This window comes from Dipteris shenzhenensis, chromosome 20, assembly GCF_047967505.1.
Source record: "Dipteris shenzhenensis isolate YYH24624 ecotype China chromosome 20, Dip_SZ_1.0, whole genome shotgun sequence".
Lineage (NCBI taxonomy): Eukaryota > Viridiplantae > Streptophyta > Polypodiopsida > Gleicheniales > Dipteridaceae > Dipteris > Dipteris shenzhenensis.
In genome coordinates this window covers 44,874,901-44,897,938 of record NC_141615.1, presented here as the reverse complement: position 1 = coordinate 44,897,938, position 23,038 = coordinate 44,874,901, and the positions used below count along the sequence as shown (strand labels likewise).

Genomic DNA, 23,038 nt, shown 5'->3' with positions numbered 1-23,038 from the left:
GTTAGTGTGTATGGATATGGGTCAAGGCTAGTGTTGGCAAGTTTAGTCTCGAATGCAGTGGATATGGATATGACCCTCCTCTAGGTTGTTCATACTCATGTGGTAGGTTGGGGCTAATGTTGCCAAGTTTAGTGTCAAACATGGAAGTATTTTAAGTTTGATGTGAGGATGACATTCTTAAAACTATTGAGATTTGTATGCATCCTAATTGTATCAATTGGTATTCAAGAACCTATAAGTACATGAGCTCCAATCCATGTCCATCCTTTCAACGAATATGAATATGCTCCACTATTGTTCTCAAACTGATGTACAATTGTTCTACAAAGGCTACAAGTACGTGAACATTGATTGTAAACTCCAAAACACATCCACATTTTGTAAAATTTCAAGATGCCATGATTGTCAATTATGAACAATTTTCTCTTCGAGGGAATGGACAATGGGCAATTGTTTCTGTGTGCATGGGGGGGTGTCGACCTCATCTTTTGTTGATAACATAGAAAATAATGGTGGTCAATGGTGCTTGGCTTGTGCCACATAGGGGAAGAAATAAAAAGTAAGGGGGCTTACTAGGCCTAGAAAACCTGAGGATTTATTCCTTTTGAGCTCTATGTTGCGTGCATGCCCTCCTATAGACTGTGACAATGATTGTCTTTGTTGCTCTTTATCCTTGCCTCAACACATCTACATGGAGAGTTGGGTGCGATAGTGTGGGTTGCCATCAAATTGCTAGTGGATACAGACGCACTCAATGCATGCCCCAAAAATATATATACACAAAGAAAATTCTTTAGAATGGTGTTCCTCACACTAGTAAGGCACTGACTCCTAAAGGAGTCTTTCACTTTTATAGCCAAAAGCATACATAGTAAAAAAACCAAGAAAACAACATTGCTATGCAATGTTGCCAACGAACTATTGACACCTCTAGTTGGCAAAATTTTGTACCTTATGACCAATTCTTGTAATATAGGCTTGGCATTTACAAAAAAGTAAATAAGTAAATTTAAAAAATCTATATACCATTTATAATTGATGTGCTCTCTTTAGACCTTGACGCTTTAGAGATGTTAAAAGTCTATATACTCTATATATAATTGATGTTAAAAAAAAACATATACTATATATAGTTGATGTTGTTCTCTTTATATACTATATATAATGATGTTGTTCTCTCTATATACCATATATAATTGATGTAAAAAAAAGGTATATATTTGATGTTAAAAAAATACATATACTATGTATAAGATGTTGTTCTCTTTCTAGAGCTTGATGCTCTCTCTCTAGACGTGTATTGTTCGTTAAAAAAAATTGAAGAAATTGCCTATTGCTTTGCAAAAGCGAGGAGAGGCGAACGAGCGCACGCCTTCCATGTGGCGAGGTAGTTGTGCACAGTGGCCAGAGTAGAGAAGGCGGTTGCGTGTGGCTACGCTACAAAGTGGCCGGGTGCGAGACAAGTCCTTCATTTTGTACATCCTTCACCACTTGCCCCCTATAGTAGTCTACGGACACACACACACACAAGGTGTCAAGCTGTGAGCAGAGGGGTTTTGTTGAGCACCCTTGTTTGTTGCCTGATATAGTTTAAACTTTAGAGTGGTGGGTATAAATATGTTGATAAGGAAGGCTCTTCTTTTCATGTGCAGAATCTTCAACTTCAGAAGTCGTCTTCTTCATCCTCAACAAGGGTTTCCTTCCTTCTTGTAAAGCTTCCATTTCTCCATAGCTATGGATTTCACTTCCCTCATCGCTCCCTCGCTCTCAACATAGCCTCGCCTGCTTGGAGCTCACATGCCGGAATCCATGGCGTTGCAGAGACACTCAGAAATAGTAACGTAATTGGCCTTCTGCGCTCCAGCTGTGACCAGCAACTATGCGGCAGTTTGTTCTGCTGCTGTAGCCAAATGCCTCCCGCAGTATGGAGATGATGAACGTTTGGTGCTTGCCTGTCACGTTTTGGCTGAACATGGAACTCTAGGACAGCGCGCGCAGCTGCCCTGGCGAACCACCGGCCGCTGCCACCGCTTATTCATTGAAACCGGGGACGGAGTTTGAAAAGGGGGAAGCACCTGAGCGCTGGCGGATCTTGCAGACCTCTCATGGCGGATCTGCCTCGTGGTTCAGGTGCTTCCCCCTGCTCTGCTCCGGGAAGCAAAACTTCCTGCATTACGCTACTAACAGCAACTCGACGGCATATAGAGCCGACGGAGAGGGAAGCATGCTGAGCGTGCTCCGTGTGCACTTGCCCTCGGAGATTCCAATTGCGGGCTGCGAGCTTACACCTTATGTTCTGCTGCGTCGCCCTGACGGCTCTATCTCCCCGGATGACATTCCTGAAGCGGCGCCCGTCGATGGGTTTTACTTGAAATACAGATGGTAAGTCTCAAGTGCTTACTTGGATCGCTGTGGATTCTGAGCTTTTGTATGTGGTAATTAGTAGTAATCGTTATTGAGACTTTAGCGGCCTCGGACAGCCGAAAATTTAGCCTTCCGAACGACAACTATATAAATCGATCCCTTTAAGAGATCGGTGCTTTCTGTGCTTCCAGTTCTTACCTGAGTAACTTCTGATTAGGGTTTTCTTGGTATCTCTGTAAAGGACGTGTTTGTATTTAAACATCTTGAACACTGTCAGGTTCCGCATTCAAAATGACAAAAAAGTCGCAGTTTGCAGTGTACATCCATCAGAACCAGCAGCGCTTCAGTGCCTAGGCTGCATCAAGGCAAAGATCCCAGTCAGCAAGAGTTACCACTGCTCTCCCAAGTGTTTTGCAGATGCATGGAGGCAGCACAGGTCATTTCATTCTCGTGCTGCCACTGCTGTGCATGAAAATGGTGCCGAGGACGAGGAGCTGTTTGGGGGTTTTGCTAGGGGATCGTCGATTGTTACACCAGGAGGTCTTGCTGGACAATTGGCAGCAAATCCGGGCCTGAGCAATGGTTCTGCTTTTTTGAGCCCTGTTCTTGTTTCAGATAGAAGTGGAGGCGGGGAAACATGGTATGAGGTAGGACGCAGCAGGACGTACACTCCTACAGCAGATGATGTGGGTCATGTGCTGAAGTTTGAATGCACTGCGGTTGACACGAGCACGGGACAGGCAGTAGCACCTGCAAGCACTCTTTTGACTGCGCAAGTTATTCCAGCTCCTTCACCTACTCCTAGGCGCATGATACCCATCAATTCCATAGATGGACTATCAGGTTTAGATTTGGAGAACCGTGCAGCCGCTGCAGGAACCTTCACAGTGCTCTCCTATAATGTGCTTGCAGATCTTTTCGCTACCAATGATATGTACAGCTACTGTCCTCCATGGGCTCTATCTTGGGTTTACAGGCGACAGAATTTACTCCGGGAGATTGTTGCATACAGGGCAGACATCTTATGCCTTCAGGAGGTGTGGTTGAATATTGGTGTACTCATGAGCTATGAATTGCTAATGTTTTTATGGTGGGACGGCCTCTTGACTAGGTTGGTGCATTTTTGTTTTGCAGGTGCAAAGCGACCACTTTGATGAATTTTTTGCACCTGAGCTAGAGAAACATGGGTACATGGCTGTTTACAAGAAGAAGACTACTGAGGTAACACTTAAAGCTACTATAGCTGTCTAAGTGTTGTTAATGTACTGGTGGGTTTATGACAAGCTTGCTATGGCAAGGGTTTGCAATGAAATATTGCCAATTGTTCGTTGTCTATAAAGCACATGTGCTTTAATTTTTTGGGCGTAGAACATGTTTACTGGTGCAGAGAATGTATTATGTTGCAGATCTATTGTTTGCATGGACTTCTCTCTTTGCCAGGTGTGATATCTTAGTGCATGTGAGATATTTGCTTGCAACAGAATGTGTTGTTCAAAGAAGTGTTGCAATGGTTAAGGTCATTTTTGCATTTATTTGTCCATCTTTTGTGTCCTCGGGATCATTTAATCTACTGAACCAGGCGACAGTAGTATTTTCATAAGCTGAGTTCATTTTTGAACTCGTGCATAAATATAAGATTATAAAATCATCTTTGGACAAACAATTTCAACCTAGAGAAGCGAGGAGTGGATATTTGCCCTGCACATCAGATAGCTGATTCTTTATCGATGATGTGTCTTGAGTAGGATCGTATTCATGTAAATGTGTTCTTAATCTTAATATCTATGCTTGTTACTGTTAATACTGCGACAGGTCTGGTGCTTGAATCATAGATTTGAAGAATTATGTCTTGCATCTCTATTGATCAGGCAGTTCCATTGTGTGTGAAGCACAAACGTAGGTGACACAAATGCATTACTGGAGGGTGCCATTAGAATCCCAATATGGAAGGAGTGACTGCAACGGACTGGCTGGGTGGTGATGTGCTGCTTGATATCAAAGAGCATGTATCAATGGTATTAGGGCAAGGGACAAAGGTCCAATGTTGACTGCAAGCAGTGACATTGCAAATAAAAACATGTTGGGTTAAATCCACGATGCATCTGTGGAAACAATTGGAGTATTTGTTTGTGATTTGTGGCAGAAAAGTTGGAACAAGCCATTGACAGTTAATTGATGGTAGATCTATGTAATGTACAGAATAGCAACATGTTTTGTAGACTCTTACAGAGGGATTGTGAGAGGATCGAAGTAAGGGACAGTCGTCAACAGAAGTTAATATTTCTGTTGACAGGCGAAAATTGGCGCTGGTGGATTGTCACATTAAGTTTTTCAAATCCCAGCTAGGGTATGTGTTGTTTTGTATTGTGTTTATGTGCGGTTTATTGAATAAGTAATATTTCTAGGGCTCATTCCCTAGGGACGGCATCTTGTTCTCACCCAAATATAGCATGTAAAAAAAAAAGTCAGTGGGACCGAGTTGTTGCCCAAAGATGGCTTTAAAGAATGGTCCTTAGCGTGTGACAAATGGGCTTTGTTTCAAAATACCTATGGATGAACTATAGAGCCTACAATTCATGCAACTTTTTGGAGCCCTTCGGAAATGCACTATGTCGAGAAACAGGGATGCAAATTTTTTTGTTGGAAATCTATGGATGGGAAATTGATGTCTCCTAATAAAATTGTCTGTTTGTGGGCAGCATGTTGATTGAAATTCAATTTATAGGCCTTGAAAGATTGACATTGTGTTGATCTGTGCCTTGTTATCTGCATAAGGTATGTGTAGCTAGTAAATTCCTGTGTTTAAATTTTGTAAGAGCCAGCTCAAGGAGGCAAAAAGGTGCACATGTTTGAACTTTGTAAGAATAGGGTCCCATCCTTGAAAGAAGCAAGTTTCGGTTTAGAACCTTGTGCGGCAAAGGACTATTCAAGGCCTTTTGGCTTTACACAAGGGCAATTAAGGGCCTTTTTTGGGACCATCGGAAGGCCACAGGGGGCCCAGTTCAGGTCAATTAAAATTTTATTGGTCTTTCTTATCGACCAGACTTGGGCTGGTTTAGCTGACTGAGAGCCCACCTTTCAAGAACCGTGTTGCTTTGCCAGCAAACAAAAGGGAAAATAGAAAATCAATGTGTGGAATATGCAACTCGAGTCTCCAAGAAATATGATATGGTGAGGCTATTCATCTAGTAACTCCCTTTACTCAGCTAATACTGCATTTGATGAGCATCTCATGCGCGTAAATAGAGGCTCAGACAAGTTTAAAAAAAAAGTGAATCAAGAGGGGCATGGCCCTCATACAAGCGGACATGTGGAATCAGGTGCTGAAGTGTTTCCATATACAAAAGTATAGCACAATCAACCTGGCATCCTTTTATGTCTGCTAAACATTTTGAGGGTGACAAGGGCTCCTTACAGTGGCAAGGAAGCACAGATGAGGACCCTGCACACACCTGTACATAGGGGCTTATGTCTTTCAAATGGTATTAGAGCCTTTTGGCTGTTTGTCCGTGATGGCAACACGTGGCAGAGGTTGAGAAACAGGCAAGTGTCAGGAGACAAAGCTTTGTGGCCCTTGTGGGATGTGGCAGCCTGTGTCTGTGAAAGCGCTGGGGACCCTGCACGCAGCTGTGTGTAATAGCTTATGTCCTGGAACGATTATTGGAGCCTTGTGAACTCTTTCAGATGCCATCAAAGCCGTTCAGCTCTTTGTCCGCCATGGCAACGCGTGGCACTTGAGGCAGTGGTTGAGAACAGGGAAGTGTGAAATACAGACAAAGCTGTGTGGCCCTTGTGGGGTGTGCAGCCTGTGGCGATGGCTGTATTGGGGGTGGCAGCCTGTGAGATCAAGAATCACAAAATTAAATAATTTTCATGTGGTGACCTGGTTTGACTGGGTATGGTGATGATTTTACATTTGTGTCCACATCTAGAGCAAATCTGTGTTGATGTCATCCTTCTTGTCTCTTCTCTTTGATTGCTCTATCACCCTTCTCCAACAAATATGTTATCATCAACTTCAACAAACCCGCCGCCCCCTCCTCCTCTTTTCTTCCCGCTCTTTCTCCCCTTCTCTCTCTCTCTCACACACACACACACACACACTTGGGTGCAAGGTGACACACTAACTACATTGACAAGTGCATTATAGTTCCCTAATATGAGATTTTGTCGTATGCTGTGACCCCTTTGTGAGACCTTGTCCAGGGACAGTTAGGCACAAGCTACGTAGGTCAGTCTCTCAGCCTTAGGTCAAGTCAGAAGATCAGTCCTTGTTCACTGCTACCCATTGGAGAACAGTAGGATAGTGTTTCCATCTTAGGATTCTAGGTAGGTCTAGGTCTCAGCCTAGGATAGGAGCCCTTCTGGGCCCCCTCAAGGCTGAGACAATGAGGGAGAATGGGCTGGGTAAGGGCTGCCTTTATAGGCTGCCCTGCACCCCTTCCTAGGCTGCCTTTTATGGGGCCAAGGGCTCAACCAACTAGCCCAAATCAGCTGACTAGAAAGTTGGCCAGTTTGGCTGGTTGGCTCAGCCCACAGCCCCCTATAAATAGGGGGTCCTACAATCATTTCTCACTCTGCTCCCCCAGCCTTCACCACTCCAAGAGCTCCCTTCCAGCCCCTTGTGTGCAGCTCTTGAAAACTTCCAGATCTGGCCCTGATCAGCCTCAGCTTTTGGCCCTCAGTTCAGCCTTTCTGGAAGGTGTATACGTAGCACAACAGTTGGGGATTCGGACCAGCAAACAGAGTAAGGTTTGGGTACTGTTTCAGCAGCTCTTTGAAGTTCTCTTTTGCAGTTTTACACAGCTCACTTCCCAGCTCTATATCTCAGTCATATCTCAGCTCTCTTTTAGATCTATTACTCCTAGCTTTCACTCGCTCGCTCATGCAGTAACCTTGCATACCTCTGGACAGCACAAGCCTCTTCCTTGCCTTACAAAAGTGCCCTACATCATTAGTGTGGACAGCATCAAGGTCTCGGTATTGGTTGGACTTCCCTCTCAAATCATTGGGTTTGCAATACGTGTGCTTTAGAAGTGTGCTTCTGTGCTCTCTTGAAGAGTGTTATTTGTATCTTTCAGTTCTCCAAGTATTAAAGTAAATTCTCCCCTAATTGGGGGAGGGGTCCTCAGTGGGTATGGGGACCCAATTGGTTGTCGACTTTATTCTCTCTCTACCCTCAATTCCTTTCTCTCTCTATAGTGCATAATGCTAATTCCTTTAGCGCTAAAGGTTTAAAGAAGGTATTGCTGTGATTACATGATCAGATAACTGTTGCATGTTGCATTGGTATCAGAGCTTCGGTTTGTATCTAGCTTGACTACTGCGAGTGCATGGTTGTGTTGAGATTCGGAAAGGACACACAATCAAGTGCCTTGGAATGTTCGGAGAAAGATGGGGGAGGGGCCCTCAGTGGGTACGGGGACCCAATTGGTTGTCGACTCCATTCTCTCTCTACCCTCAATTCCTCTCTCTCTCTATAGTGCATAACGCTAATTCCTTGCTAAAGGTTTAAAGAAGGTATTGCTGTGATTACACGATTAGATAACCGTTGCATGTTGCATTGGTATTAGAGCTTTGGTTTGTATCTAGCTTGACTACCGCGAGTGTATGGTTGTGTTGAGATTCGGAAAGGACACACAATCAAGTGCCATGGGAGGCTCGGAGAAAGATGTCAGATTTGACGACTACATAGAGGAGAAAGACAACCAGAAAGAAACGCTTACGCCTAGTGCTCAAGAGATGGAGAATCTTCCGAAGCAGAATCGGGTCCTCCTACAACCCGAAGTTATTGCAGAACAGTTGGAAGAAAGAAGAAGACAGAATAAAAAGAGGCAGAAAAGCCTTTGGAAGAAAGAGGAACCACATATTTTTAAAAACTGCTCTTGTTGATGAGTGAGGAACGCAAAAATGAGGAGGCACTGTGATGCGCCGAGCTTGCCCACGCAGAGAGGCAACACAAACTAGACCGAGACGCGATGCTTCTCAGCACATGTTAGCCACTATGCAAGCCAATTTAAGCACGTCATCCGTGATGGCCATAACTTAGATTTACATATGCTTGATAGTGTTTGTAAAAAGAAAAAGTGTAAAAGTTGCTCAATGCCCATACAAGTATTTAAGGCCAATACTTATTTCACAAAAGAAGACTATTTACATGCAACTTTACCACTCGGTTGTAATCTGGATATGCCTTGATTTCGCAAGCTCACCTTACTATCTAACCAAAAACTATAAAGGATTTGCACGTCTCATGTGTTAAAATAAAAGATGGAGTTCCATGCTGTAGCTAGTAATCATGCAATGTGAATAAAACAAATCTCACTTTTTAGTGAAACCAGCCTCAACAACGTAAAGGGTGGTAGGATCCACTTAATTACAGCATACACAGTAAATTGACAAATAATTATGCACCACAGATCAAATCACAGGGGAGCTTGAGCGCTCCTACTCAAAAACAAGGACACCGATTGGCCCCAAGCGTTGGCGTCCCTTGCGGTATTTATTTAACATTCATTTGAAGCCAAGCGGCTGATTACAAAGGTCTTTGGGAAGCTGCGCCACAGGCAAACCAACGCCCGTAGACTCCCCGTCAAGCCCACCTTGTAAAATTCCTTACTCAACTCCAAACACTAGACAACCCTTTGTCCTCAGCCAACCAAAGCATGCAATAGAGACTCCAAAAGCATCCACTATCTGTGCCACACCTGCAATTGCACAACCCAGTGCCCAACCAGCCAGACACGGTTGAACAATTGTAAGATAAAGCCTTCAATAGACAAACTTTGGTGCAATCAACCGACAAAGCACTCCCAAAACAGGTTGCCTCAAAATGTAGTCTCTCTAGCCACTGCCCAACAGTATAAATCAACCTTTCTTCGCGAGGAAAGAAACCCAAACGCAATAACTAGTGAGCAACCAATCAGGGAATGGCAAAAGCAGGCAAAAACAAGCCTCCTTCTACCTAGTATCCATAGAAGATATGTCATCGGGGTTGGAAAACCCTAGATCCTGCAGAGAAAAGCTGATTTTGCTCTGGCACAGCCCCAAAAGCAGCTTAGAAGAGAAGACCCACGCCCAGAAAGTCACTAAAAATCAGTAGCAACACCCAGAATGCTCCAGAAATCAAATTGCAAGTTTCCCTGCAGAGCCTGGACAGCCCGGAAGCAAATTGCAATCTTCTATAGCAGGCTGGATAGCTTGGAAACACCTGGAATAGCCCTGGAAGAGGACGTAGTCAGTGGCACAGCCCGGAAGACTTGGAGATGAAATCGCAATCTAGAAAAGACACCCTGGCTGAAATCGCAATCTGCAACAGGCTCTTGGATCAGGTGCGATTTCCTTTGGCAGGCCCTGGATGCACTGGAACTGGCCTTGGCTGATGGCAATTTTCCTTGGCAGGCTTTGGAAGCTCCTTGCAGATGACGATTTGGCTCTAGCAGCACTTGGTAGGCTTTGGCAGCTCCCAACTGATGATTTGGCTCCTTTTGGCCTTCTGCCCCCAAAACTAGGGCTCTGTGCTCTTTTTGGAGTCCTGTGCTAAAATTAGCAATTTTTAATTGCACCACTCTTTTGGCACCCTGTTGCATACTTTGGCCCTAGGAATTAATTGTCTAGTAATTGGGCGCACATTCACTATTTCCAAGGGGGCCCACTAGGGAATTTTAATTCCCCAAGTCCCACTCCATGGCCGAACCCTCATGGTCAAGAGACTCAAGGCAGTCACACGCAAATTACGGGAGTTGCAAATCAAAAGTCCCACAATTTCACGTGCTAGTGATATTCAGTATGCACAAGTATTGTTGAAGTATACAAAATTGGGACACTTGCTTAATTCGGCTTTGTTAGGAAGAATAAATTCCTCTTCATACCTCGGCTTTGCTGAGAAGGTCGAATATGTCTTTGTAATTCGGCTTCACAGAAAGGACCGAAAATGTCCTCATGATTCGGATTCGTTGATTTGGTGAGGCAAGAAAGTTGGATGGGACGAACTATCCATTCTAAAATATCAAGTTTCATGAGCCACATCGCCGCACAAGGCGTGTGGGAAAGGTCAAGTGGATGCCACAAGCAAGGTCCTCCTCTCTTGATGGTCTTGCAGATAGACTCTCTGTTAGCTTGTAACTGCTGAGTCAATATGTGTTGTAAGGCATCTTCTAACAATGCAATCCTACCTGACAATGTATGTGCTGGTCGGACCCTTGATTCTACGTCAATTTCCATTGCAATTGCTTTCCCTTTTTCCATAGTCTCAAATCTTGTTTCGTAAAAAAACAAACAAACATACTATCCAAAGCTGAAATCATAACTTGCATAAGCCAAATCCAACACTTCTTGCTATATAGGCATATCTCGGAGTGCTGACAGAAACTGAGTACAAAGACTTTGTATAAAAGGATACGTCAGTGGGGATGTCATAGTAGCTAGTCCCTGCTATGCGTGATGGAGTTCATGGTTTTCAATCTTATGAGTGACTATCGTGAGATTGAAACTGCACTATGTTGTGTTTTTAGAGGATGAGTTTGGGAATGGTCCTGGATTCATCTAGGTATATACTCGAATTTATGAAGTTGTAGTTTGACAAATTCTCTTTCCTTACAGTAGGGAATTGCCTGCTGTCACGAGGACGTGAACTTGTGATTGAGAGTTGCAAAATTTACTAGTGAATACCCTTAGCCCGCTTATGGGCAAGACTTTGGAATCCTAGTGGGGATTTTGGTGGGCAAGGTCTTGCAAAAATGTAAGTGCCAAAGGTCCCCCTTGGCATTAGTTGTTATGGCCTTGGAGATTTTAGTGCCAAGGGCCCCATGGTATTAATTGTTTGGATTTTGGAGTGGTCCAAAGAGGGGGCAAGGGAAAATTAAAACTTGGATTGCCACGTGCATGCGAATGGAAGAGGCAGGGGCTTTTGGAATCAGCGAAATCACGTTGCGTGGGCATGGAATGGGAACTCGGATGGTGTGACGGTGTTCGCGATTCCATCTGTAGAGGGTGGATAGGTTGGTCGGGATTGGTTCTTTGCATTGGTCGAGATTGGTTCTTTGGAGCACTGGGCGACCACAAAGCCTTGGAGGCTAGTGATAATTTGTGTTGGAAGGCTGACGAGCTGGTCGCGGTTGGGCGTTTTGGAGCACGGGCTGACCACCAAAGGTTGGATGGAGGTCACGACTCGATGGGCGGGCTGGGGGTGATTCGGGCGGGGAAGCCAAGAGTTTACTCTCGAGCTGGTTGTGATTTGCTTTTGGGAGCATGGGCTGATTACAAGGGCCTGGATGGAAGCCACGATTTGAGCGTGGAAGCGCAAAGCTTTGCCTATGGCCTGTGATCTGTTTTATGAGAGGATGTGCGAGGTGATTGGACAAGGTTGTTTGGTCTGATAGCGCCACTTGATGACGCCAGTTGTTGGTCACGTGGCTGGTCATGAGGGCCTGGGTGTTTGCATCTCAGCTATGACTTTGAGAAGCGGGCTGGGCACATAGGGTGCCTCGACCTTCTTGCAAACTGTTCTTGGAAGATCTAGCTGGACATATTGGAGCCTATGTCATGCAAGGGAACACATAGTAGATAGTTCTTTCCTTTGTTCAAGCTTTCGTTGATGCGGGCTGCGTATGCATGCTTTCTATCTCTGCTCAGAGCATATTAGTGGTCAAGTGGGCACGTGAGGCAGCTGTGGGAATTGTATGGGTTGATAGGAACAATTTCAAGCTGAGTGCAAGCAATTTGGGACAGAAATGGATGCCTATTGTATGCTTGGTGAGAGCAGAGCACAGCAAGGAATATGCATGGGTTATTGATGCCTAAATGGCTGTGAAATGCCCTTGATGCAAGAGGAATTGTATCCATTGTATAACTTGGTTTTAGGGGGTTCCAACTATGAAAGAAATACCGAAAGATGTGTTGAATGGTTGATATGAGAGTATTGGCTGGTTATTTGTCTTAATGCCGGTTTCACCAATTACTGTAAATAACCAAAACTTGCACTTTGAAATCTTAAAGGAATTTCTGAACTCGAACAAAGGGAATTTATAAGGGAATTGAGAGCTGCCTGGTCCAAACTCCTGCGTACAGCTTCCCGATCACCTTAATTCCACATCATAGCATTTCAAGACAACAAAATCCACCCGAAAGTTCCTCCCAACTGGTTTTCTGTCTATTTCCATCCGTTTTTTGAATCTATGCCCTTGTGCCATTTTGGAATGTATCCAAATGGCAGCCCTCTCAATCCCTTGCCTTTTGCGGGTGTCCTACCCACTGGTTCTCTTTATACGGGGGTTGGGCAATGAACCATTTATTCTAATTTCTAATCCTCCAATGGTTTCAATTATGGTCCCTTTAATGGGGATCAGATAGACCAATAGATGTGCAATCTATACCCTTGTTTCACATTGGAAAATGCAATATTCTTCCTCAATGATTTATTTTATGAGCCAGAATATGACAGGAACACCATTGTAAGTCTATGAACGGTTTTGCATTGCTATGATTGACTTCAATAATCTCTAATTTTGGCCGATTTTATTCTCATCTAGATCTTCTAGGTCTATTATGTTCTTTTGGAGCTGAAGCCTCGTCTAGTGCTTATAGGAGGATGTAACCGGGAGATAGCCTAACTCTGTCTCTCTCCTGCTCACGACTATCTGAACTGAAAGAATGATGCACTCACAACACAAGTGGGACTGCGGAGTGAGTGTGAGAATCCGAGGGAGAGCATATAGCGTGCCTATGGAGAGGGAAATGAATTATGAACAATGTCTGGCCCAGAGGGCTGAATACAACTGTAGATATACAAACACTGTATGGAGGGAGATCCTCACTACAAAAGAGTGAACTAGAAACTACTGTAGACTAACGGAAGGGCTGAAGGGGCTGCTGGTCTACTGCAGTCTTCTGCTGCCTTGATCCTGGACTCAAGTGCTGCTACTGGCTGAGGGCTAGAGCTCACTGAGGAAGATGATGAATGAGTGCCAAAGGCTGCCCAAATAGCTGACGACTCCTGCCGCTCTGACATCATTGGTGTCTGCTGATGGCATCTCCTGTCTGTTGACGTGTCGCCTGTGTGCTGTGCGCTTGTGTGGCAGCCCTGTGTGGCTGTCTGCGCAGCAGTTGACATGGCTGCTGCGCTGGCTGCCTGCGTGGCAGCCTAGCATGTCCATGGGATGCAAATGCCCGTGGCATCCCCTTCTGCTGAAACTCGAACTAGGGTATGGAAAAGGCCTCCTTGTATGCTGCAAGACTCTTCCACCCATGGTGCCTCGTGTGAGCCCCTGTGCTTGAACTTGAGTGCATATAAGCGTTGTCGATTGCCTGTTCACCTTTTGAACCGAAGATTTACTCAGATTCAACGACCTCGGCCTTATCAACAATTTCAGGCTCCTCCACATCTGATATTGTTGTCCGTGTCAGGCCCACATTCGGCTTGAGCCATGAAAGATGGGATGCATGGTCCATGTGGAAGGCAACTGCAAGTTCATGGCCATATCATTCACTACCTTGACTATTGGAAAGGGGCCAAAGCTTCGATGAGAGAGAGCTCCGGGCACTTCTTCCCAATCTGCTTAAGGCGTTACTTCATGATCCGGAGATAGACCCACTGCCCTTCCTTGTAACTCGTCCGGTCCTTCATTGACTCTATGATCTGCTCATAGGTCTTTGTGATGCAATCGGCCTCGTATATCTTCTCGGATGTTTTGGTGAGAAGGGACTTGAATTTCTTGCTGAAAGCTGCTTCATAGGGAGTTCGGCCCACACTGGAAGAATGTGTGTCGTTCAGGACTCCTTGAACTAGTGGTAAGTACTACTCTTAGCGGGACTAGTGGTAAGTACTACTCTTAGCGGGACTGAGCATCTGCAACATAGCACTTTAGAATGTCGAACGATAGCTGGTTGTAGACTTTTGACTCACCATTTGATTGTGGATGAAAGCTGTTGGAGAAATTGAGTTTGGGTACCAAAGTTGTCGAGCAGGGCTCTCCAAAAGTGACTGTTGAATTTGGAATCCTTGTTGGATACAATGACACGAGGCATGCCACACATGGGATACCACCATTTGATAAAAATACGAGTTGTGTCTTGTGCCTCGATGGTACCCGTGCATGGAATAAGCATGACAAATTTGCTAAACCTGTCCACGATGGTCAGGCACATGGTGTTCTTGGTATCGATGGTTGGTGGAAGGTCCGTAACCAAGTCCATGCTAATCGCTCAAAAGGTTGACTCAGAATCTCAAGGGGATGGAGTAATTGTGGTATCTTCTCGTGGGATGCCTTCACTTGTTGGCAAGCCTGGCAATGAGATACATGCTGGTGAACATCACTCCGTAAATGTAGCCAAGAAAATTTGCGGTTGATCTTCGCAAGAGTGCTTGCAACCCCTCTGTATCCGCCGGATGGGGAATCATGCATATTATAGAGGGTGGTAGCACGGTATGGAGGCAGCACACAATGGTGTCCTTTGAAGAAGAACCACCTGTTATGTATATTGGTTGTGCATCTTTGCCATAGAGGACTCTTGCACTATGAAGATAGAGGTGACCATTCCTCGTCTACTAAGAGCATTTGCCACAACATTCTTTGATCCTGGCTGTTACTCGATCATGCCGCTAAACTGCTGAAAAGCATGGCTCCATCTGGTCTGGTCATCTGACCATTGAGCAGCGGGCATGGTCTGAAGCCACCTCAAATCTTGATGATCTGTGCGAACGGTGAAATCTTGACCATATAAAAAACGTTTCCATGTTTTGAGGGCATGGATGACGCACATAACTGCCTGTCATAACTAAGTATTTGGTCTCTGTTGGAATCAACTTGCGTCCCTTAAACACGATTGCGTAACCGTTCTGCTCCAGAACTGCTCCAATGGCATAATTGCTGGCATCGGTCCGTACATCAAAGGGTTGATCCCATTGTGCCGATGCTAGGCACGGAGCTGGTAACTGTTAGAAATGACACAACAGAGGGTACGCACAGCGGAAGACTGATAGTATTGCCCAGGAGCTCACACAGTGTGGTGTGGGGTGTGGAATCACAAACTTCTTAACTTAATGTGCATAGATGTGCAAGCCAGTAAATAGACAATGCCCAGAGACAAATATAGAAGCACTCTTTATATTTCTGTCCGCCCACAAAGTAGGTCAGGATACAATACCAAAATGTTCTCCTACTAGATGTCAAGCACTTCTAGATCTCTGAGCCCGTGTGCTCCACCTCGAGCATATGTAGACTCTCTGTCTAGAGTGTTCTTCTCCACCTTACTGCCTGTGAATCAGCCTAGGTGGGCAGCACCTTGCTGAGCTAGGTTTGCAACTCTCCAGCCTCTATTTCCTCCTGGATGTAGGCTGCTGGTCTGCTGCCCCTTCTGCTCCCTGAACTGCTGCTCCAGAAGATGTTTGAATGGGGGCCCAAGTGCCCCCTTTTATAGGCCCAAAGGGCCCTGCAAATCAGCCGACCAAACAGGCCGACTTTCTGGTCTGTAGCAGCTGACCTGGTTGGCTGGCTCCAACCAGCCCAACCAGGCCCTTTAAAAGGGCAAGGGGCCTGCCCCTTTCAGCCTTTTACCTGCCTCTTCAACCTCCCTTGATTCTGCCCTAGATCTGCTTCCTGCCAGGCCCTATCCAGCCCCGTACAGCCTTGTACCCTGCTCCGTACAATTGCTGATGTCAGCACCACCTGTCCCAGGTCTGCATCTCTACGCAGTTCTTGCTGCAGCCAATCCCCGCTGGCCACGTGGTATACCGGCAGTCCTTCTGCCCTCTAGAAGGTGCCTTCTTTGTCGAGTAAGTCCATGAATATGCTGCCCACATGGCAGCCTGTTTGCTGCCCATGTGGCAGCCCTTCTATCTGTCTTTTCCTTGCTGTGAGGTGTTGCCCATGTGGCAGCCCCCTCTCCAAGCTTTTCCCTCTGGGCATGTCTTGCCCTAGGTCTCCCTCCCCCATGCTCTCCTCATATGGGGGCTTACAGATGGGGAGGTGACCTTTCCAACAGTAACTACCTCTTTCAGCTTGGGGAAGGCTGGTAGAGCTGCTGGAGTAAAGGTAATAGCTTGGTTCTTGGCTTTTACTCCTTGTTAAAGGTCGGTGATGGGAACTGTAATTTTTGTTAAGTCCTTGATATCCTTCCTATATGCTTGGCAATGCCTTGAGCTGTGGTAGGCACCTCCCACTCCACTATGTCTTTCACCTTGGATGGGTCCAGGCGAACACTTGTTGGTTTGATGATGTACCCTTAGTAATGGACCTCAAGAAGAATGTACCCCATGAAGAAATTGCTTTTCTCGACATTGATGTACAACTGATTGTCCTTTCAACTTCTAAACTTGCTTCACTTCATCGATTCATTCAGCATGGACTTAAACACAGGGCAGCTTACCTGACAAACTTTCTCCATCTTTTGCATCATTTTTGTGATCTCCTTGGCTCTGCTGTTCGCCTCTGCTTGTTTTGCGAAAGCCTTGCAAGATTTTCCTTGCCTTGCTGCTGAGGGCTTCCCACGACGTGTGTCTGGGCATTGGGGGGGGTTTAAATAAGCTTTGATTGCCGCTCTGAACTACTCCAACATAAGATGGTTTGCCTTGCAACTCACGCACGGTTCCCATCCCTTGGAGGTCTTTTGTTGGCGTTTGCACTGTTCCATTGCTCTTATGGGTGTCTGTGGTGCAGTCTTGAGCTCTCGGTGTGGCTGGATCATCCGCTGAGCCCAGTTTGATCTTGTTGCTTCTGGTGTAGAAAGGCGTCTTAAAACACAAAGACACTCTTACCGATCAAAGGTACGGTTGAAGGACGCGGGTGCCCCTGTGAGACCGAAGGGCATTACCACAAACTCATATTGGGCTTTTTTCTTGCAGAAGGCTATCTTCTGTATATCCGTATTGTGCATCCGGATCTGGTGGTACCCACTCTTGAGATCAATCTTGCTCAGCATGGGGAACTTGCTCTTGATGGTCAGCTTGTACAGTGCGTGGTAATCCACACAGATACGAGCTGAGCTGTCCCTCTTGTCAGAGTTGCGTACGGTGAATTACTAGGGTGCATGAAGCCACTCTGTAACAACTACTCTAGTTGTTGCTCAAGCTCCTCTTCCATTGTCTTGTTGAGACAGTAAGGGTGCTTGCTGGGGAGTGATGGTCCAGGAATGAGCTCAATACGATGATTTTGTGGCCGTCTTAGAGGTAGAAATGGAGGAAGGCTCGATGTGAGGAAAATGTCTTGGTACTGCTGAAGCAAAGCGTCTTGTTCGAGGGTTGTGGTTGGAGCTTGTACTGGTTGAGTTGACAACGTAGACTATGTATGCCCCACATCCCCGTCGGATCTCCCATGCCATCTGGATTGCGAAAATCAAAAAGCGAGGCAAAGTGTTCTTGAGCCAAGAAATGAACTCCCGTGATATAGAATTTTGAGGTCCAAACCCTGGTGCTGATGGTGCCATCATCGGATGATGTCCGCTGCCTGAGTTGGTGCTACCCTGAAAGTACGGGTATCTGCCCGCTCTCCTATTTTCAGAGTGGTTGCTGCAGCACCATGTTGCTCTCCAGCTGCTGTCCTGTGAATGCCCCATTCAGGGCTATGGTATTTGAGGGGGTGAGAGTCAACTTGGCTCGCTGAGTGTCTTTGGTAGAAATGATGTCCTTGGAACTCCCTAAAATCTGCGAGAATGAGGAATTTTTGGCTGCTGATCTGGCCATAGAACTGGAACATAGTGGGAAACTGCTGTCAAAGCTGTAGAAGAACCACCTGGTGTGGCTCCATCTGCCTGAAGCTTCTGAAATGCGGGCAATCTTGCTTGATGTGACCCTGCACATGGCAAAACAAGCATAGGTAGCTTGAGTTGCTGCATCCAAGTACCCCCCATAGCCATTGCTGTCCTTTTCCGTCCAGTTTTTCTTTTGTTGCCCATTGCCAGATTTCTTCACACTCTCTCCTGACGTGGAATCCTGGGGCTTCTTACTATTGAACTGCTTGGGTTGTGCATGAGCTCAAAGCTTTGAACAAGCTTGTATGCACACTCATAATCTCGTGGCTGAAAACTATGGATGTACCACTGGATGGAATGTAGCCCATGGAGGAACTTGCTCAGCTTCTGACTTTCCTCCATGTACAAGTCATTAAAGACACTCAAAGCTCCCACATATCACATACATGTCCACCAAAGTGGCTCCCACAAACAAACTCGAAGCCAATCTTAGAAACTTTGGAGTTGAGGGTTCTACCTTTCACCCGATACCTAATATTTTCAAACTTGCTATCAACTCTCTTCCCCTATTCCAGTGCTGCAAGGCTATTGCAAGCCTTCAATACACAAGTGAATGTTTGGGCTTCCAGATGGATGCCTTCCCATTGATTCCAAGCATACAAATCCAAAGCCAGCACACCCTCATCCTGCTTGCTATAACCCATGATCATGGTAGACCAGGAAGACACATTAGTATAGGGAAATTGGTCAAAAACCCCTTGTGCATCCTCCATGTCCCCACATCAAAATATTTCCTCAAGCTGCTTGATGCCCGTGACAGAGGACTTCTCTGTAGTTGACTTCTTTTGAGCTTCTTGTCTTTATTTGCAATTGTGAACAGTTTGCTTTCTAAAATATGGGAGTTTTGAGCAGAGTTGTGATTCTGACTGCAGGTGTATACAGGCACTGCATATGCTATAGATGGCTGTGCAACCTTCTTTCGTCGAGATCGGTTCTCATTAGTGAAGAAATATGAGGTACTTTGAATTGAACTGTGTAGAGTTCGATCAACTAATGTCAAAGGCATCAACCTCTGTTTGATCTAATTTGTTCTACATTAGGTCGAGTTCAATAAAGCTGCACAGTCTTTGACCGAAGCTGTGATTCCTCCTGCCCAAAAGAAGGCGGCTTTGAGTCGCCTCTTGAAGGTAACATTTATTGAGAAGGAAAAATTATATTGTTGGATTTTCAAGAATGTATGGTGATTGCTACTGTCTGCTGCAGGATAATGTGGCTCTTATTGTGGTTCTTGAAGCTCGTGACTCAAGCCATGGTGCTGAAGGCCCTGCTGCCCCTGGCAAGCGGCAACTACTTTGTGTGGTAGGCTCGCCTTCTCAGTGGTTATTGCTGTATTGGTGTGTTGGTCCTTCCAAATGCAGTGTTTCCAATAATGCAATCAAAACATCAAAGTGGATTTCTGCTATGATGAAGATGGGTGTTGCAGTGGCATGGAAGGTTTATGAGGCATTGTGATTGAACTTTTTTTAAATACAAGAGCACATGAAATTTCATGGTACATTAAAGTTATCTGTTGAAGAATAGTCCCTTCAGTTGATTATCGATTGCAATTTACACAGATTGGTTTAGTAAATTCTTGTCAGGGAGCTTCCATTTGATTGCTGATCACTCAATTGCATGTCCTGATTTCCTCGATGTGTGTTGGATGTGATTGGCTTTTTGGGGGAGGGCTTATGTCCTCACCACTGACAATGTCTTTGTTCAATTTTTCTTTTTGTCTGCAAAGATTTCATACTTTAGATTTACAATGTCGGTGTTTCAGGCGAACACACACATACATGCAAACCCAGAATTGAAGGATGTTAAACTCTGGCAGGTTCGTATGATACCATTTGATTCTGGATTTTAACATTGGTAAGGGATGCTCACGCCATTCTGTCCTGCCTTCCTCTGGATTGGTGGTTCTGCTTCAGGTTCATACCCTTCTTAAGGGATTGGAGAAAATAGCGGCCAGTGCAGATATACCCATGCTTGTGTGTGGGGACTTCAATTCTGTTCCTAGCAGGTGATAAGCTTATTACTGGCAGGGAAAGTGTTTCAGGTGATTCTGTATGGTAAACCTTGAAAGACTGCTGTGTGCTCCCATCTAAGTAAACGTGGCATTGGAAGATTGCTGTGAACTTCCATATGAGTAAAAGGTAGTCAGATGCTGGGTGTAATAATTTCACCTTGTGGAATTGGGTTTTACCTAGACAAACGCTAAGAAACCGAGTCTGTGTTGCTACCTTAATCTCTCCTTATGTGCAGTGCACCGCATGCTCTTTTAGCATCAGGGAGAGTAGACCCATTGCATCCAGATCTATCAACTGACCCACTTGGTATCTTGCGCCCTCCAAATAAGCTTTGCCACCAGCTACCATTGGTGAGCCTTTTATTTGTACAATGGGCACAGATTTTTCCTTGATTTGGTGTTTATACCTCTAACACCTGTGCACTTTTGATTGGAGTAGGTAAGTGCCTATTCTGCTCCTGCAAGATTGACAGGAGGGTCTACTTTAGAACGGCAGCGAAGGCGCATGGATCCTACCTGCAATGAGCCATTATTTACAAACTGCACTCGCGACTTCTTAGGCACCCTAGATTACATCTTCTTCACTGGTAAGACCATTGTTTAATTTTAATATCTGTTCTGCAGTTTTCTAATAATGAATTATTAGGCAGTCTACTGTTTCATATGTGCATTGAGTACTATGGACGAGAACACGTACAGGAGGCCTGAACATGTATTTTCCTTCACAGCTGATTCATTAGCAGTGGAGTCACTGTTGGAGCTTCTGGATGAGGAGAATTTGCGAAAAGATACTGCCCTTCCTTCCCCTGAGTGGTCATCTGATCATATTGCGCTGCTTGCAGAATTTCGTTGCAAGCCACGTCTGCGCCGGTAGTCCTTTTTTGGGTCAGTCGTTGGATGTTTCAGACTGAATCAGTAAGTACACGTCCAGGCAGAGTGTGCTGGGCTGTTTGCATATTTCTGAGCCTCAGAACCAGTCCATGTGACACTCCTTGCTTGATGGCATGCCCTTGTGTGATGGTTTGCTGCTCCTGAGTCCTCTCACGATGCCCTCTTGCGTGAGATGATAGCATGTATCATGAGTCATCATCTTGTTCTTTTTCATTTCAATTGTGTACTGAAGTTTGATAGAAAAGCTGGCAATATCTGCAATGTAAATTTGATAGTTACCTATCACTGGCACTGCAGAAGAAAGTCTGTAGTCACATGCCAACTGTTTTACAATAAAGTTGAGGCATGATCACTTCCACCCATGTAAACCGCATCACCATTGCAAAGGTGAGAAAGGTATGGAATAGATGAATACATTTTTCAGGGTGTTATTCTTCCCAGGTAAAGGTCTTCTTAAGTTATGACACAGCCATGAACAGTGCATTTTTGCGCACATTCTCCATTCCATACTTTACATGTATACAAAATGGAACGGTGTCCAATTAGCAGTGAAAACTAGAGGTGATTCATGAGGGTTGTTAAGTATTTAGTGCTAAAGAGAATACTTCTTTGCAGATGCGGTCATATTAAATGCTCTGACAGACATACATTGTACCCCACAGCCTCTATCTGTGATGAAATTCTAAAATCTAGAGTTAAAAAACAACAGGTATGCCTCTTCACATGCATGAACGAGTTTATTTTTTTTCAAATTGATAAACTACTTTATGCTAGTGATTCGAGTGCCATTAATCGAAATACCCGAAATTCAACTCCACAAGAATGTATATGCCTCACGTTTGTGCTGCATTATCTTGGGAGTTGGGTTAGAAAGAGGAGTTTGCAGGGTTTTTACCAGATTCCATGCACAACAGCTTTTGGATAGCAATCTGACTGCAATATCTGAATTACCCTAAGAAAGGGCTTATGCAGTTTACAAGTAGACTTATCTGAAACCCAACAATTATGTTGAACTATTGTAATAGAGGCTTGGACAAGGCCCAAGATCTCAGCCTTGCAACATTGAAAATAATGCTTTCATCACTTGCACCATGGAGCAGGGCTTATTACGGCTTCATATTGGTGTAGGTGGGAGTGAGAATATTGTTTCCGCCCCTCTTTTTTGTTGGTGTGGAACAAAGATTTCTTTTCTGTCTATATTTCAGGAATTATCAAGAGGAGAGGCTGGGGTGTATTTGAGAAGATGGCTGAAGTGTGCAGTAGGTGGTTTCAGGTCATCGCAATCAAACTGGAAAGGAGCAAGTTTCTATGGTAAAAGTGACGGCCTTTGAAAGCATAGAGGCATATATCAAGTTTCTAGCATTATATTGAGAGTACATTTTAGTTTAAAATGCATAATTTCAATTGAGAATTGATTGCATTGTGCAAGAAGACAAATGTAGAGTCTGTCATTGGTGTCTCTTTTGGATTATTTTCAATTTTTTTGGCTGAATATCTCAGTTTACGAGTGTGCTTTACCTATGGTAGAAGCAAAGAATGCCCTCTTACGGTGATTAGCTTTGAATGATGTATTAAGCAGAGTAGATCACACGAGAAGGAAACTTACGGTGATTAGCTTTGAATGATGTATTGAGCAGAGTAGATCACACGAGAAGGCAACTGTTTGCTTAAAAGCTCCCCCTTTCCCACATCTCTCTCTCTCTCTCTCTCTCTCTCTCTCTCTCTCGTCTTTGTTTTTCCTAGTCCAAGATGAGATGGAGGGATAGATTATAGTAGAATTTGGCATAAACTTGTTTGGCTTGGCACCCTTGCCCATCCGTCTAGCGCTTTGTGCATCAATAATTAAATACCATGTTGATTGATGACAACCTTTACAAATGCAAGATGAGATGGAGGGATAGATTATAGTAGAATTTGCAATATAATAAATTAAATACCATGTTGATTGATGACAACCTTTACAAATGCAAGATGAACAAGAAAAACACATATCTAGTGTGCCTAAATTTGAAGACCATACACTTGAAGACC

At 44.7% G+C, this 23,038-nt stretch overlaps 1 protein-coding gene across 8 annotated transcripts; it reads left to right on the top strand.

Annotated features, from left to right (window-relative positions):
• Positions 1-1,582: 1,582 nt before the first annotated feature.
• On the top strand, positions 1,583-22,585 carry LOC147889723 (carbon catabolite repressor protein 4 homolog 1-like). Of its 8 annotated transcripts, none has more exons than XR_015542849.1 (13): positions 1,584-2,382; positions 2,642-3,401; positions 3,499-3,585; positions 18,981-19,064; positions 19,149-19,235; positions 19,312-19,407; positions 19,868-19,921; positions 20,019-20,110; positions 20,353-20,467; positions 20,556-20,703; positions 20,845-21,031; positions 21,305-21,716; positions 22,213-22,585. XR_015542849.1 is itself a non-coding variant. In XM_087391205.1 (11 exons), exons 1-11 carry the CDS (start codon positions 2,225-2,227, stop codon positions 20,988-20,990), a joined length of 1,827 nt encoding a protein of 608 aa, XP_087247331.1. In that variant the 5' UTR covers positions 1,584-2,224; the 3' UTR covers positions 20,991-22,585. The 8 variants fall into 8 exon arrangements, 1 of the variants encoding a protein (XP_087247331.1); XR_015542848.1 differs by having other exon boundaries at positions 20,845-21,394; positions 21,623-21,716; positions 22,281-22,585; XR_015542847.1 differs by having other exon boundaries at positions 20,845-21,394; positions 21,623-21,716.
• The last annotated feature ends 453 nt before the right edge of the window (positions 22,586-23,038 follow it).